This window comes from Dendrobates tinctorius, unplaced genomic scaffold (assembly GCF_039654945.1).
Source record: "Dendrobates tinctorius isolate UK_male_01 unplaced genomic scaffold, ASM3965494v1 ptg000161l, whole genome shotgun sequence".
In the NCBI taxonomy this organism is placed as follows: Eukaryota; Metazoa; Chordata; class Amphibia; order Anura; family Dendrobatidae; genus Dendrobates; species Dendrobates tinctorius.
Genome location: NW_027361828.1, coordinates 5981183 through 5996140, shown reverse-complemented (window position 1 = coordinate 5996140; position 14958 = coordinate 5981183). Strand labels below are relative to the sequence as shown.

At 41.4% G+C, this 14958-nt stretch overlaps 1 protein-coding gene across 2 annotated transcripts in view; it reads right to left on the bottom strand.

Moving 5' to 3' along the window:
* Positions 1-14958, bottom strand: part of GAB1 (GRB2 associated binding protein 1) — a 164513-nt gene that overhangs the window by 23220 nt on the left and 126335 nt on the right. For both annotated transcript variants that reach the window (XM_073549783.1, XM_073549784.1), the window contains exons 4-6: positions 12371-12966; positions 9046-9125; positions 8654-8957 (exon numbers count right to left, since the gene is read on the bottom strand). In XM_073549783.1, the coding sequence (XP_073405884.1) occupies positions 8654-8957; positions 9046-9125; positions 12371-12966 (980 nt within the window). The remainder of the gene's footprint in view (positions 1-8653; positions 8958-9045; positions 9126-12370; positions 12967-14958) is intronic.

Here is a 14958-nt window from a genome sequence, read left to right as displayed (position 1 = left end):
CTGATGTCATAATGGGTTGCAATGGTGACGGTTATGTCATAACGGTTTCCATGGTGATGATGTCATAATAGGTTGCCATGGCAAAGATTATGTCATAATGGGTATATGGGCACAGAACTATGGGATGGAGGATGTGTGATGGGTATATAGGCACGGGACTATGGGATGGAGGATATGTATGATGGGTATATGGACACGGGACTATGGGATAGAGGATATGTATGATGGGTATATGAGCACGGGACTATGGGATGGCAGATATGTATGATGGGTATATGAGCACGGGACTATGGGATGGCAGATATGTATGATGGGTATATGAGCACGGGACTATGGGATGGCAGATATGTATGATGGGTATGTAGGCACTGGACTATGGGGTGGAGGATATGTATGATGGGTATATGGGCACGGGACTATGGGATGGCAGATATGTATGATGGGTATGTAGGCACTGGACTATGGGATGGAGGATAATCATTATAATTTGTTATAACTAACCACAGTTAGTTACTATGCCTGTGCAACACCAAGACTTAATAGCTGTCTACAAATATCTAAAGGGTTGTCACATTGTAGAAGGATCAACTTTATTCTCATTTGCACAAGGAAAGACTAGAAGCAATGGGATGAAACTGAATGGGAAGAGACACAGATTAGATATTAGAAAAAACTTTTTGACAGTTAGAGTGATCAATGAGTGGAACAGGCTGCCACGAGAAGTGGCGAGTTCTCCTTCAATGGAAGTCTTCAAACAGAGGCTGGACAGACATCTGACTGGGATGATTTAGCGAATCCTGCTTTGAGCAGGGGGTTGGACCAGATGGCCCAGGAGGTCCCTTCCAACTCTACGATTCTATGATTCTAACACCGGGCACTTCAGCTAGTAATCTCTAAAAAAAGACTACAGTTAAATATGACACATTTACTTTATAGTTTAGGCAAAAAAAGGACATTTTCTACATTTTAAAAATTACAAAACGGAAAATGGACCGATGCAAAAGTTTTGGCACCCTGCATGGTTAGTACCTAGTAGCACCCACTTTTTGAAACTAACACAGCTTGGAAACGCTTTTGTAGCCAGCCAAGAATCTTTGAGGGATTTATCCTGAGGGATTTTCATCCATTCTTCCTTGGTCAATTCTTCCAGTTTTGTGAGATTCCTGGGTTGTCTTGCATGCACTGCTATTTTGAGGTCTAGCCACAGATTTTCAATGATGTTCAAATCAGAGGACTGTGAGGGCCATTATAAAACCTTCAGCTTGTGCCTTTTGAGGTAGCCTGTTGTGGATTTTTACTTGTGTATACTGTAGGATCAGTGTTTATTTGTAGAAGCCATCTTTTTTTTAACTTCAGCTTTTTTTTTTTTTTTTTTTTTTTTACAGATGTTGTTCTGTTTGCATCAAGAATTTGTTGAAATTTCATTGAATTCACTCTTCCCTTTACCAGTGATATGTTCCCCGTGCCATTAGCTGCAATACAACCTTAAAAGCATGATTGATCCACTCCCATGATTAAAGCAAACCTGTCAGCAGTTTTGGTCGCTATAAGATGAGGCCACTGCCTTTCAGAGCTTATCTATAGCATTCTATAATGCTGTAGATAAGCCCCCGATCCGACCTGAAAGAAAAGAAAAATAAGTTTTATTACACTCACACGGGGGGAGGGGCGTTCCAGTCCGGTGGGTGTCGCAGGTCCTGGTCCGGCGCTTACCATCTTCTTGCGATGCCGCCCTCCTGCTTGCTTCACAGGCTCCCTGACATTGTGCTCCTGCGCAGGCATACTTCTCTGCACTGTTGAGGGCAGATCTAATTCCTGCAGTGCGCAGGTGCTGGGTCTCTCTGACCTTTCCTGGCGCCTGTGCACTGCAGTACTTTGCTCTGCCCTCAACAGGGCAGAGAAGTATGCCTGGGCAGGAGTGTGATGCCGGGGAGCGGCATCGCAAGAAAATGTGAGTATAATAAAACTTATTTTTCTCATCTTTCAGGTCAGATCGGGAGCATATCGACAGCATTATAGAATGCTGTAGATAAGCCCTGAAAGGCGGAGGCCGCATCTTATATTGGCCAAAATGGCTGACAGGTTCGCTTTAATTGTTGGCAAGATGTTCTTTTCCTGAAATTATGTGTCCTTTTTTCTCCACACATACCTTTCTTTGATCATTGTGGCCAAATAATTCTACTTCAACCTCATTGGTCCACAGAACTTGTTTCCAAAATGAATTAGGCTTTAGATATTTTTTTTGCATACTTCTGATGCGGAATTTTATTGTGAGAATGCAGGCGAGGTTTTCTTATGGAGTTTTCCGTGAATACCATATTTGTGCAGGTGTCTCTATGGCTCCTGTTTTTTGGCACAAGCTTAGAGGAGGCGGTGTTTTTTTTTTTACAAATCTGAGAAATTTGCATTACCTTGCCTTTCCTGTTAAGATCTGAAACTTTGGTCAAAGTTATGTAAGCACACATTTACAATGGTGCCAAAAGTTATGCATTGGCCCATTTACCTTATTTTTAAAATAAAAAATATGACTATATACACACATTTATATATATATATATATATATATATATATATATATATATATATATATATATATATATATATATATATTATACACACGAAAGACAATGTGTCTTGTTTAACTTTAGCCCTTTTACAGATCATTTCATCTTCAACTTGCTTAAAAGGGGTATTCCTAGCTTCAAGATCCTATCCCAATATGTAGTAGGTGTAATAATCATAATAGCAAATACTTCCAATTAGAAATGTAGTATAGATTTTGTGATTCACTATGTCTCTTTCCTCATGTGCAGGCATTGCAGGACCTTGGGTATCCATGGTTACGACCTCTAGCAACTAGCTAACTTACACTATATCAGGATTCCTAAGGTCCTGCAATGCCTGTACATGAGGAATAAGACATGGCAAATCAGATAAACTATACTACATTTCATATTGAAAGCACTGGCTAATATTATTACTATAGATAGACAAATTCTACCCTTATTGCTTAGGTTTCATTTCTATGGGTATCACTGGGAGGTAGAAATGATGTGATGAGTTACTGTAAGCTAGCACCATTATAGCAATTATTTATCATTTTTCCAGTCAATGGAGCTGTATGATGGCCTGGGCATTATATGGGGCAAGATTAATTTTTGTTGTATAGTTTTGGGTTACAAATAACTTTTTGATTGCCATTTACTCAATTTTTTGGGAGGTCAAACATTTTTTTTTCATGACGTTCACCATATGGGATAACATGGGAGAAATAACACTTCATAATAGACTTATGAAAGCTGTAATTAAAGAAAAAAAAAATAAAGCATATTTTTTATTTCTGGTATGGGAGATTTGAAATTAACTTTTTTTCTTTTACCATTTTTTTTTTTTTTTTTAATTCTCCTAGGGAACTTAATATCCAGTAATTTGCTTGCACAATACATGATGCTAAATAGTTTTACAACACACTTCAATACTAATATAAAGGAACACGCAATGACATGGGAAGGGCTTCATAGGGGTATCAACACCGCTTGGGGGCCTTCAGGAGGCACTCGGACGCCATTACAGAATCAGCAGCATCTGGTAATTGCATGGCAGGTTGGCCAAAAGTCTAGCACTGAACTTCTGTTAGACCGCTGCAGGTGCCTCTTGTACAACACACCCAGCTCCCGCTGTGTATGGAGCAGACTCAGCTCCTGGGACCACTTCATACTGCCACACTCCAAATAAGATATACATCATTATATTCTGGGAAGGGGTTACACTTGCTATTGATTACAAAGAGAACACACACTTGTATTTGCAGCAAGTTTGCTCAGTGGTGGCACAGAGGTCCTGGTCCTGAGTCCAACCAAGGACAACAGATGCTGGCACTGCATAAGAAGATGGAGTGCCAGCAGCCGAAGGTGTGCAGGTAGTATGATATGTACTGGAAGCCGGCGGCTGGCACTGTGCGCTATTACAGCAGCGGCACAGACTTTAGCCACAGCCGCCGGCTCCTGCCTCTGTGACCCGTTGCTCCCCCTCCCCCACCGGCTTTCTGGGACAATGACTCGTGTATTAGCCGAGGGGGGGCATTTTCAGCACAAAAAAAGTGCTTAAAAACTGGGCTTATACACAAGTATATACGGTACTTAAAACTCATGTACAGTAAAAATGCAAGAAATGCTTACATTACATTAAAAGGGTTGTCCAGTCTACAAAGAAAAGTCTGCAGTCACTAGTGGGCGCAGCTTCTTCGCACAATGCACTTGTATGTAGAGTGAGGAAACGCCAATTCAATGGCTTCTACCCGGGAGTACGACTATAGCCTCCATCACCGCCATTCCCAGAACAGTGTGCGCTGGAGGATTCATAAGTCTGCGGTCACACAAAGTTGATTTAAGGACAAATTTAACTTGATTTAGGTACAAGTTAGAAGAGAGATTAACAATTACGTCACTAAGAGTCCTGTCAAATACAAAAATTGCCCCATACAAAATCTAGAATTACTTCAAAGAAATCCTGTCACCTCTCCTGACCTGTCCCTTTTAGCAAATACTTGAATTTAGCATGGAATTATGAGCCTGGAGCATCTGGCATTTCCATTGTGCAGTTATTCCACAAGGAAATGTATAAACATACTGACACTCGGGGACCGCCAAAAAACTGTGGCTTTCTGCACCAATGTCATGCGCAATGTGTCAGCTCATATGTGGAGCCATAGAGGAGATGACATGTAATAACACCTCAAAAGGGCTCAATGGGTATCCGATATTGATGACCTCATCCTGGGTGGTACTAGGGGGTCCAAGACCCTCACCTATCCGCTGTTATAAGTTGAAAAACTCAATGTTCAAAAGCATCGGAGAGGGTATTAATCATTACTGCTACCTCATTTACTGCTCATCCCCACATCCACGTATAGATACCCAACAAGGTACTGCTCAATTATTGTATTTATTACTAAATACAAATATCAATGAAAAAAATATGAAATATATCACTTGTCAATCTTGGGGAGTAAAGGTTTTATTTTGGCTTTGGAACAATCTATTCAGATATACAAAACACGGGTAGATTTTCTGAACATCCATTTCACATCTTACAGCATAAAGAACAGTAAAAATGTAAGCATTTCAGAGCAGAATTGGAATAAACCCGAAAAACTGGGACTTCCATTTCCGATGGATCAACGTTGTGCCTTTGTGATTCTAAAAACACCAATGTTCCCAAACATTGTGACATCAGCTAGAAAATCTGCATGTTGACCACCAAGGCATTCAGTAAAAAACACTTAAGAAAATTTCTTCTGAAGTATAAAAAGTTGACAAAACATTCGGCGTCTATCCTTCCGTAGTACATTGTACGGAGTGGAGCTGTATGATATGAGCACGAAGCAAAGCAGGTGAAACATTGGGATTTGTGATTAGACTATACAGGACTCTATAGGGTGGTACAGACTGTACTTATGGCCTTCTCCCCACAATCCTTATCTTAAATGTACTGACTCTAGTCCTGGCATTACTACCCCAGAATATAAGGTCCTGCTGCGAGGTCTTCTACACAAAGCCCATTGTTTTATACCTACATAAAGGCAAAAATAATGTGCAAATGGGAAGCAAGCATAACCCAAAATAAACCACAGCACAAAGTGGTACAACAGAACTTCAGGAAAGTCAGAATAATTGGGACTGTTAGAAAAACAAATCCGGTAATCCATTCATCCAAAATGTGACCATTGTTTGTAACTGCAGTTTTCTTCTATAAAACTCTTATGAAAATAAGTCCTAATTTAATGCAATAAACACAAGTTGATTCAACATAAAATAGAAGTGTGACAAAAAAGGGTAAAAACAATAAGTAAAAGCATCTGAAAAGGAAAGACTATGGCAGAATCTAAGTTGTGTAACAAAAATGCTTGAACACGTCAACTAAAGACATTGAAAGGGACTGATTACATAGAAGCCGCTCACTGTCAGAACATATGTGGCGCCTGACATCCGCTATCTGGGACTTCGACAGGTTGGATTTTTTCCTGTTTAATCTTCAAACTTTCATCAATCTCCATCATTGTATAAAGGGTTGTACTAAGCGATTCTAGTAAAAGAACCTATGGCTAGTGTCATAGCTTTACTGAAAGTTGTATTTTAATAGTGATATTCTCCAACAGGCAAAACCTTTCACATTATAATTTCTAGACGCAGAACTATAGTTAAAGAGGTTGCGCACTACTTTAGCATTGATCACCTATCCATAGGATAGGTCATCAATGTGTGATTGGTTGGGGTCCAACACCAGTCACCTCCGCCGATCAGCTATTTATCAGTATCGGCAGCTGGAAGTAGTCTCTTGCAGAGCTGCTCCGTCCTCAGTGACCGCCGCAGGGTACTGCACATCCATCTCCTATGCAATTCAATAAACAGCCACCATCAGAAGGCAGCCAGCTCACGAGTACGGTACTTCTGGCTGGAGGGTGCAGCAGACAGCTGACCGGTGGGGGAGCTGGGTGTCGGATCCCAACCAAAGATTCATGACTTATCCTAAGGATGTCATTAATGGTAAAGTACTGATCAACCTCTAAGGATATTTATAAAGCTTCCCCTAGCTACTCCCCACCATTCCAGCACTGTGTACCCAATCCTCACCGCTGGGTTTCTGTTTACCTTGGATGCAGCAGTGATATTCAATATATAGCACAAAAAATGCTGCAGCTGAACCCTGGCCTCAGTAGTTCTGTTGCATTTTACAAAAGCCACCGACTGGCTGCAGTGGTCATATGATGTATAACGGACTTGACCACTGAAAGTCAAAGTATGGAGGATATGCTGGATAGCACAGAAAAAAACAAAACAAAACAGGTGAATATATAATTACTTGTTTAAAAAAAACCCACCCACTGCCACCAATACACAGTAGCTTAAAACAGTATCTTGGAATATCCCTTAAAATTACACATGTGATGGGATTAAAATGAAACTGAAGGCAGAAAATGGGCAAGAAGGCATATGAGTACTAAATAAGCAATAGGTCATATCACTTCACTAACACCATACAAAGTATACATACGAGTAATGTTAGCTTTATAAGAGAAGCAGCTTGTGTTAAGCCCAGACAGACATTAGATTTTTATGAAGAAAACTGCAGATATATAAAATATTAGTAGGATATACAGATGGGTTACCGCTCTCTCATCCTGTCGTAAAGTGAAATAAGAACATCCTGAGGGCATCTGTATGTGAAACAGTAGGCGGAGGGGAGGACTGCGCAGAATGGCTGCTCTGCTCAAAAGCCAAAACGCAAGAACCAGTATTACAATGAGATAAGAGAGGTATGAAATGGATGCAACACATGAAAAAATTATTGTTCTTCTGGGTCTTTTTTGACAGAAAGCAAGATCAGGTATCTCTCTATATCCAGATAACCATTGGTTTAGCAGTGACTAACTTTCCATCCCCTGGATGTATTTACAGGAGTTGCCCCACGAGCAATGTACATTTTGATTAACAGATATTTAGATAATACGTTCCACAATAGAATGTATAACAAAAAAAGTTCCTGTGCTGAGATAATCTTATAAGATCTCATAGTCAGCACCACAGCTCCTGGCCAAAGGGGAAGGATGCAGAAGTCACTTATGACAAGAGTATACAGACCTGCCTGATTTATTACAGAAACAGTGTATCTGCTGCGTCTCCAGCCCGTGGAGCGTTCATGTCAGGGTGAATTCAGGGTGCTGGTAAAGCAGTAGAAGCACTCAATCCTGTGATAAAACAGGCAGGGAAATGTATTCTCATATCAGCAGAACTGAGACCCTGCTGCCTTGTCTTTATACTCTTATCATAAAGGGAATGTCATATAAAAATAAAGAAAAAAAAACAACCTGCAGATATGGGGTTAATCTGCAGGTTAATAGCATTCTGAAGCAGTGCGGCCACTGCAGCGAGAATCCGTTGCCTGAAGGAAATGAACCTTATACCTCCCAGCAGCCTTGGGCTTTCAGTCACGTGGCTGCAGCTTCAGTCCCCGCTCAATGCATAGTGAGAGGCGGTTGTAACCACGACCTGGCACTGACTGATAGCTGGCTCAGCAGCGGCGCTCTCAGTGTGGCGGCTACATGGCTTCAGAACGTTATTAATTTGCAGATATGATGTTAATCTGCAGGTTAACAGCAGTTTCTCTTTTTTTATTTTTACTTAGGTTCCCTTTATGCTCCCCATCCTGGCCAGGAATAGTGGTGTGGGCAGACCATAAATTGGAGCAGCTCAGCATGGTCAGACCCAGCAAATAATGCACAGCAGGAACACACCACACGCAATTAGAAGATTACCTCAGTAAGATAACTTTTTCTACACATATCCAGCATTTGGAACTTATTATTCCAAGATCTATTAATGAAACTGTACTTTGCTTATGAGACAACCTTGTTAATAAAAATACTTTAAAAGGATGAGTGGTTACTGATGACCCAACTGCATAACACAAAATAAAAATGAAAAAAGTTAGCTTCTAGTCTCTTTGCATTAGAATCCAGGAGCACCTTTAGACACCAGTCATCACCAGTCTTTAGTTGCTCTTAAGAAAGCAGGTTAGATTTTTAGCAACATTTGGTAATATTGCTCACTAGAGGCAGCAGAAAGCAGCAGTCGATGCTGTAACCCCAACCTACCTTTTCTATGAGGTTTCAGATTTCTATCCACAGGCGGCGGCTCACAGTCAGTTGTGGGCACAGACCTTCTTGGAGGGGTTTGTGGACTGGATCTAAACCCCATGTGAGCTGGAGGTGGTACTTGCATCCCAAAAGCCGAGAAGTCAAAGGTGCCTGGAGTCATGGGGACGTAGTTGGTTTCTTGGATGGGTTCTGTGCAGCTGTTTGAATGCTGCCTAGGAGGAGAATTGGGGTTCATAGGAACATAGTTTTCATCCAATTCCTCTGTGGAGAAGCTTCCCATTGCCAGCATGCTTCGATTTTTCTGAAAGTAAAGGGTAACACTTGAAAGTGATGCATAAAAGTCAAACTTTTCACAGGATGTCTCAACTACCACAAATACAGTCACTTACGAAATGAAAGCCCTCGAGTGAGCTGGCTCTATCACTGGAGAAAGGACGGGGGACATCATACAACTCTTGGGAACTCATGTCTAGAAATGGAAACAAAAAATTGGTTTAAAGCATTAATATGACAAAATCACAAAGCAAAATTAACTTTAATGTCATAGGAGTTAATGAACGGACATAGGCACTGTAAACTATATCCACACTTCAGACTCTTACTAGATCAGAACAGCAGACTTGCATGGATATGACACCTGTACTTCTTCAACTCCTGCCTTGGTTGCCAAATGGAGGTCAGGAGACAACTGTCCTCTGAATAGATGTGGTCTTTTTGGTTGAAATGCCCCCTACCACATGGGAGATATTAATGACATATCCTTCAAAAGTCATATTTATGAAGCCCTTATAAAGCTGTGAAACAGCTTTCAAGTAACACTTGGCGTGAAAGATCTAAGATCTAGGGTCCTTTGGAAAGAAATAGTTTGCGCTACTCCGGCGCTGTGTTGCATTTCTTAACAAGCACAAAGTTAGGCAATCTGGTGGTGTTTTACAGGAATATACAGGTGATTTTTACAAAATTAGAATATCAAAAAGTTAAATTTCTTTCAATTCTTCAATACAAAAAGTGAAACTCATTTGTAGAGTCATTACAAACAGAGTGATCTATTTCAAGTGTTTAATTCTGTAAATGTTGATGATTATGGCTTACAGCCAATGAAATCCCAAAAGTCATTATTAGTGATGAGCGAGTAGCATTGTTGCTCGAAAGTCCCCGAGCAAGCTTGGGTGATCTCCGAGTATTTTGGCATGCTCGGAGATTTAGATTTCGTCGTCTTATCTGCATGATTTGCGACTTGTAGACAGGCTGGATACATGTGGGAATTCCCTAACAAACAGGCATTCCACACATGTATTCAAGCTTTCTAGCAGTCACAAATCATGTATCTGAGGCGATGAAAACTAGATCTCCGAGCACGCCAAAATACTCGGAGATCACCCAAGCAACCAGTATACTCGCTTATCACTAGTCATTATCTCAGTAAATTAGAATATTTTATGACACCAGCTTTAAAAAATTATTTTACAATCTGAAATGTTGGCCTATTGAAATGTATGTTCAGTAAATGCACACAATACTTGGTCGGGGCTCCTTTTACATCAATTACTGCATCAATGCGGCGTGGCATGGATGCGGTCAGTCTGTTGCACCGCTGAGTTGTTATGGAAGCCCAGGTTGCTTTGATAGCAGCCTTCAGCTTGTCTGCATTGTTGGGTCTGTTGCCTCTCATCTTCAGCTTGACAATACCCCATAGATTCTCTATGTGGTTAAGGTCAGGTGAGTTTGCTGGCCAATCAAGCACAGTGATACTGTTGCTTTTAAACCAGGTATTGGTACTTTTGGCAGTGTGGACAGGTGCCCAGTCCTGCTGGAAAATGAATTTCCATCTCCAAAAAGCTTGTTGCCAGAGGGAAGCATGAAGTGTTCTAAAATTTCATGGTAGATGGCTGCGCTGACTTTGGTCTTGATAAAACACACATGGACCTACACCAGCAGATGACATGGTTCCCAAACCATCACTGATTGTGGAAACTTCATATTAGACCTCAAGCACCTTGGATTGTGACCTCTCCACTCTTCCTCCAGGACTCTGGGACCTTGATTTCCAAATGAAATGCAAAATTTAATTTCATCTGAAACAACACCTTGGACCACTGAGCAACAGTCCAGTTCTTTTTCTCCTTGGCCCAGGTAAGACGCTTCTGGCTTTGTCTATTGGTCCTGAGTAGAGATGAGTGAATTTGATCATGTCCCTACTTATTCAGGAAGCTATAGCACTTACCAAATAAGCTGCAGAGGGAACCCGGATACCTGGAGCGCGCCGTCTGATCAACTCTTGAGCTCCGCAGCTGTGTCACAATCACAACACATGCATGGAGAGCCTGTGTGTTGGGCTCTTTTTGCATGTGCTGTGACTGACACAACCGCGACATGCAGATGGGGAGCTCAACAGCTGTTCAGCGGGCGCATGTCCGGATTCCCTCTGCAGCTCATTCAATAAGTGCTATAGCTTGCTGAATAAGTAGGGACCCGATCAAATTCGCTCATCTCTAGTCATGAGTGGCTTGACACCAGGCATGCAACACTTGTAGCCCATGTCCTTGATACGTCTGTGTGAGGTGGATCTTGAAGCAATGACTCCAGCAGCAGTCCACTCCTTGTGAATTTCCCCCAAATTTTTGAATGGCCTTTTCTTAATCCTTTCATGGCTGTGGTTATCCCGGTTGCTTGTGCACCTTTTTCTACCACTTTTCCTTCCACTCAACTGTCCACTAATAAGCTTTGATACAGCACTCTGAACTGCCAGCTACTTTAACAATGACCTTTTGTGGCTTACCCTCCTTGTAGAGTGTGTCAATGACTGTCTTCTGGACATCTGTCAAGTCGCAGTCTTCCCCATGATTGCAGAGCCTATTGAAACAGACTTAGTGACCTTTTTAAACCTTTACAAAGCCTTTACAGGTGTTTTTTGTTCTAATTTACAGAGATAATGACTTTTGGTTTTTCATTGGTTGTAAGCTATAATCATCAACATTACCAGAAATAAACACTTGAAAAAGATCCCTCTGTTTGTAATGATTCTATTTAGAAATATGAGTTTCACTTTTTGTATTGAAGAACTGAAAAATTAACTTTTTGATGATATTCTAATTTTTGTGAGAAGGACCTGTATCATGGAGCAGAAAGCCACCTTGTTACTGACACTTTTCTGTGTTTTTTATTTATATGGTCAACACACTCTTCAATGTCTATTAATGCACTTATCTGTAATGTATATATAGAATATTTTTTTTGAAGGTAATATCACCACAGTGATTGTTTTATTGTTCTGTCTTTGTATTATTTTCACCGTGTAACACTTTGTGTATCACAGGTCGTTCTTTTCTGTTATACTCGCACAGCTTGAATACTACCCGGCATGGCTTTCTGGTTAATAGATAAGTAGTGTGCTATTACCCAGGCCTACTTCCTGGCCACAGATCCCTAAATTTTCCAAAATACATTAAATAAGCAAAGAGGGCACTTTGCGGATGACACGTGACCCAGAAGCCTATGCAATACATTATTGGGACCAGGCGGATAAGGGAGAGAATGTCACATCCTGTGTGTCCGAGAGGCGACATTTGCAATTAAATTATACATTTAGTATCAGGAATGTATATAATCCATAACCATGTTTTAGATTGTGAACATACACAATCCTTACACTACTCCTGACAAAAAGTCACATTTCTTCATTTCCACAACTTATCAGCTAAGATGCACCCTTACCTTTCCGGTATTTATTTAATTCTAAGTTAGAAACGGTATTACTACGTGACGTGGCCATTCCTCCCGTAGGGACGCAGTAGTTACTGTCAGTCTCTGAGGCAGTGCGGGTTAAACTGTGTTCTGCGGGGGAGCGCTCGGAAGAGTAATAAGGCTTTGGTGGTCTTGGTGGTGGAACATCTGCAATAGTTTCTAACTTTGTCGTAGACTGCCCTAAAGAGTTTTCGTGCACAGTCCGGGGTATCTGGTAAGTGCTTCCCGAGCTGGGAGGAATGTCATAGCTTATAGACATATGCCTTAGCTGGGACTCCAATAAGGAGGCCCCTGACATATTAAAAACACTTTGATCCCCATCCACATCAGTACCAGAGGGAGACACTGCTTTTGGTAAAACATCTTGTGAATAGCTTCTCGGGAGGTTATATAAACTCGATTCTGAACAGGATCCCGCACGGGATGGAGAGTCATATACGCTAGTTTGCTGGAAGTATCCATTTAGGCCGGAGGTTTTGTGTACGGAGGAGGAGGTCTTATGAGTGGCAACGTTGTCATTGCAGTCAGTTTCAGATGGCGCAGACTTTGCAGAATCCGGGTGAGATCTGAATATAAAATAAACCTGCAGTCATTATTCATCATCCTTGACAAATATCACAAGCTGAATGCGAGATTAAAATATATATCCTGAATCCAAAACTGGCAAGCAACATTGCACGTTAGTACAGGTGAGTCCATTTTCTCATGTGCCATCTCCATTAAAAGAGAAATGTTCTGTTTCTATAATTGGTTTTATTTCTTAACCTTGACTGAACGTTGTAGTCCAGGGTGCATTTTCCATTTACTCCCTGACTTTTAATGTAGAGCAAAGTTTCCTGTACCCAACTATGGCCCCATATGGCACCAAACCAATGCTCAAATTCACTTTCCACAATTTCCCTGCAAGCAAATCAGAAGAAAACATGTAGAGTGCACAAGGATATTGGCAACAGCAGCCGATTATTCATGTATATGGGGGGTCCAACTCTTCCACCAACACTTAATGTTGGGGAAGATAATCCGCCACCAGACTTTTGTGGTTGCAGGTCTTCTGCTCTACCTACTGAATACACAAGCATTCTGCCAAAATGAGTGTGTGTGCGTTTATGTGTGCTTGTCTATATGTGCGTGTGTGCGTCCGTGTAAATCTTTTACACTCAACTCTGACCAGAAGTTTACACACAGTTGGTAGTTTAGTTATTTCACATATTATATTGTATCCATCCACTTCTATGGAGCTAACATACATATATACACACATACTGTATACACACACACATATATATACACATATGCACACACACATATATAATGTACATATACACACACCTACACATACAGGGGTTGGACAAAATAATGGAAACACCTAACGTTTTGGCATCATAATCTTCGAACATGTTATAAACATGCAAACCGTGACATATGGTAATGTCCTGTAGTTGATTATTTGTGTCATGTGATATGTGTATGTAATTAACTGTTTGTTTTGCAGAATTGTAAGAACATTGATGAGAACCTGATGCCAATGGCAGACCTCTCGGATTTTCAAAGAGGCCAAATTGTTGGTGCTCGTATGGCAGGCGCTAGTGTAACAGAAAGTGCCCGAATGCTTGGCGTGTCAAGATGTACTGTTCTCCAAAGTAATGACTGCGTTTGAAAGAGAAGGAAAAACGTCCGCAGCAAAGCACAGGTCCGGCCGAAAGTCGAAGTTGACTGAGAGACTGTCGGACTCTAAAGCGAATTGTGAGAGGATCGCAAGACAACAGCTCCGAAAATCACTGCTGAGCTCATTGAACACCTACAGAACCCAGTTCCCACGAAAACTGTTCGTCCGGAGCTGCACAAATCTGGATTCCACAGAAGAGCTGCAATTCGAAAACCGCTGCTCACAATGACAAATGTTTCCAAGGGTTTAGAGTGGTGTAGAAACCTCCAGAATTGGTCCCTCGAGCAGTGGAAACACATGATATTCTCAGACGAATCATCGTGTACCCTATTTCCGACCTCCAGCCGAGAGTACGTTTGGAGACAGCCGAAATAAGCATTCCATCCAGACTGCCTTCTCCCAACCGTAAAACATGGCGGAGGTTCTGTGATGATCTGGGGTGCTATTTCGTGGATATCCGCCAGGCCAATGATATCCCTTCATGGAAGAATTAACAGCCGCGATTTAGGCATTTTGGGCGACTAAGTGCATCCTATGGTTCAAGGACTGTTTCCGGAGGGGAACGCCATCTTTCAGGATGATAATGCACCAATTCATACAGCTAGAATCTTTAAAGCATGGCACGAGGAACATTGTAATGAAGTTGAGCATCTCATCTGGCCCCCACAATCCCCAGACCTCAACATTATTGAACATTTATGGCCGATTTTAGAGATTCAAGTTAGACGTCAATTTCCGCCGCCATCGTCGCTCAAAGAACTGGAGGGTGTTTTAACTGAAGAATGGGCTAAAATTCCTTTGGAAACCATTCACACCTTGTATGAATCCATACCTCAGAGAATTGAGGCTGTAATCGCCGCAAAAGGTGGACCTACGCCACATTATTAAACTA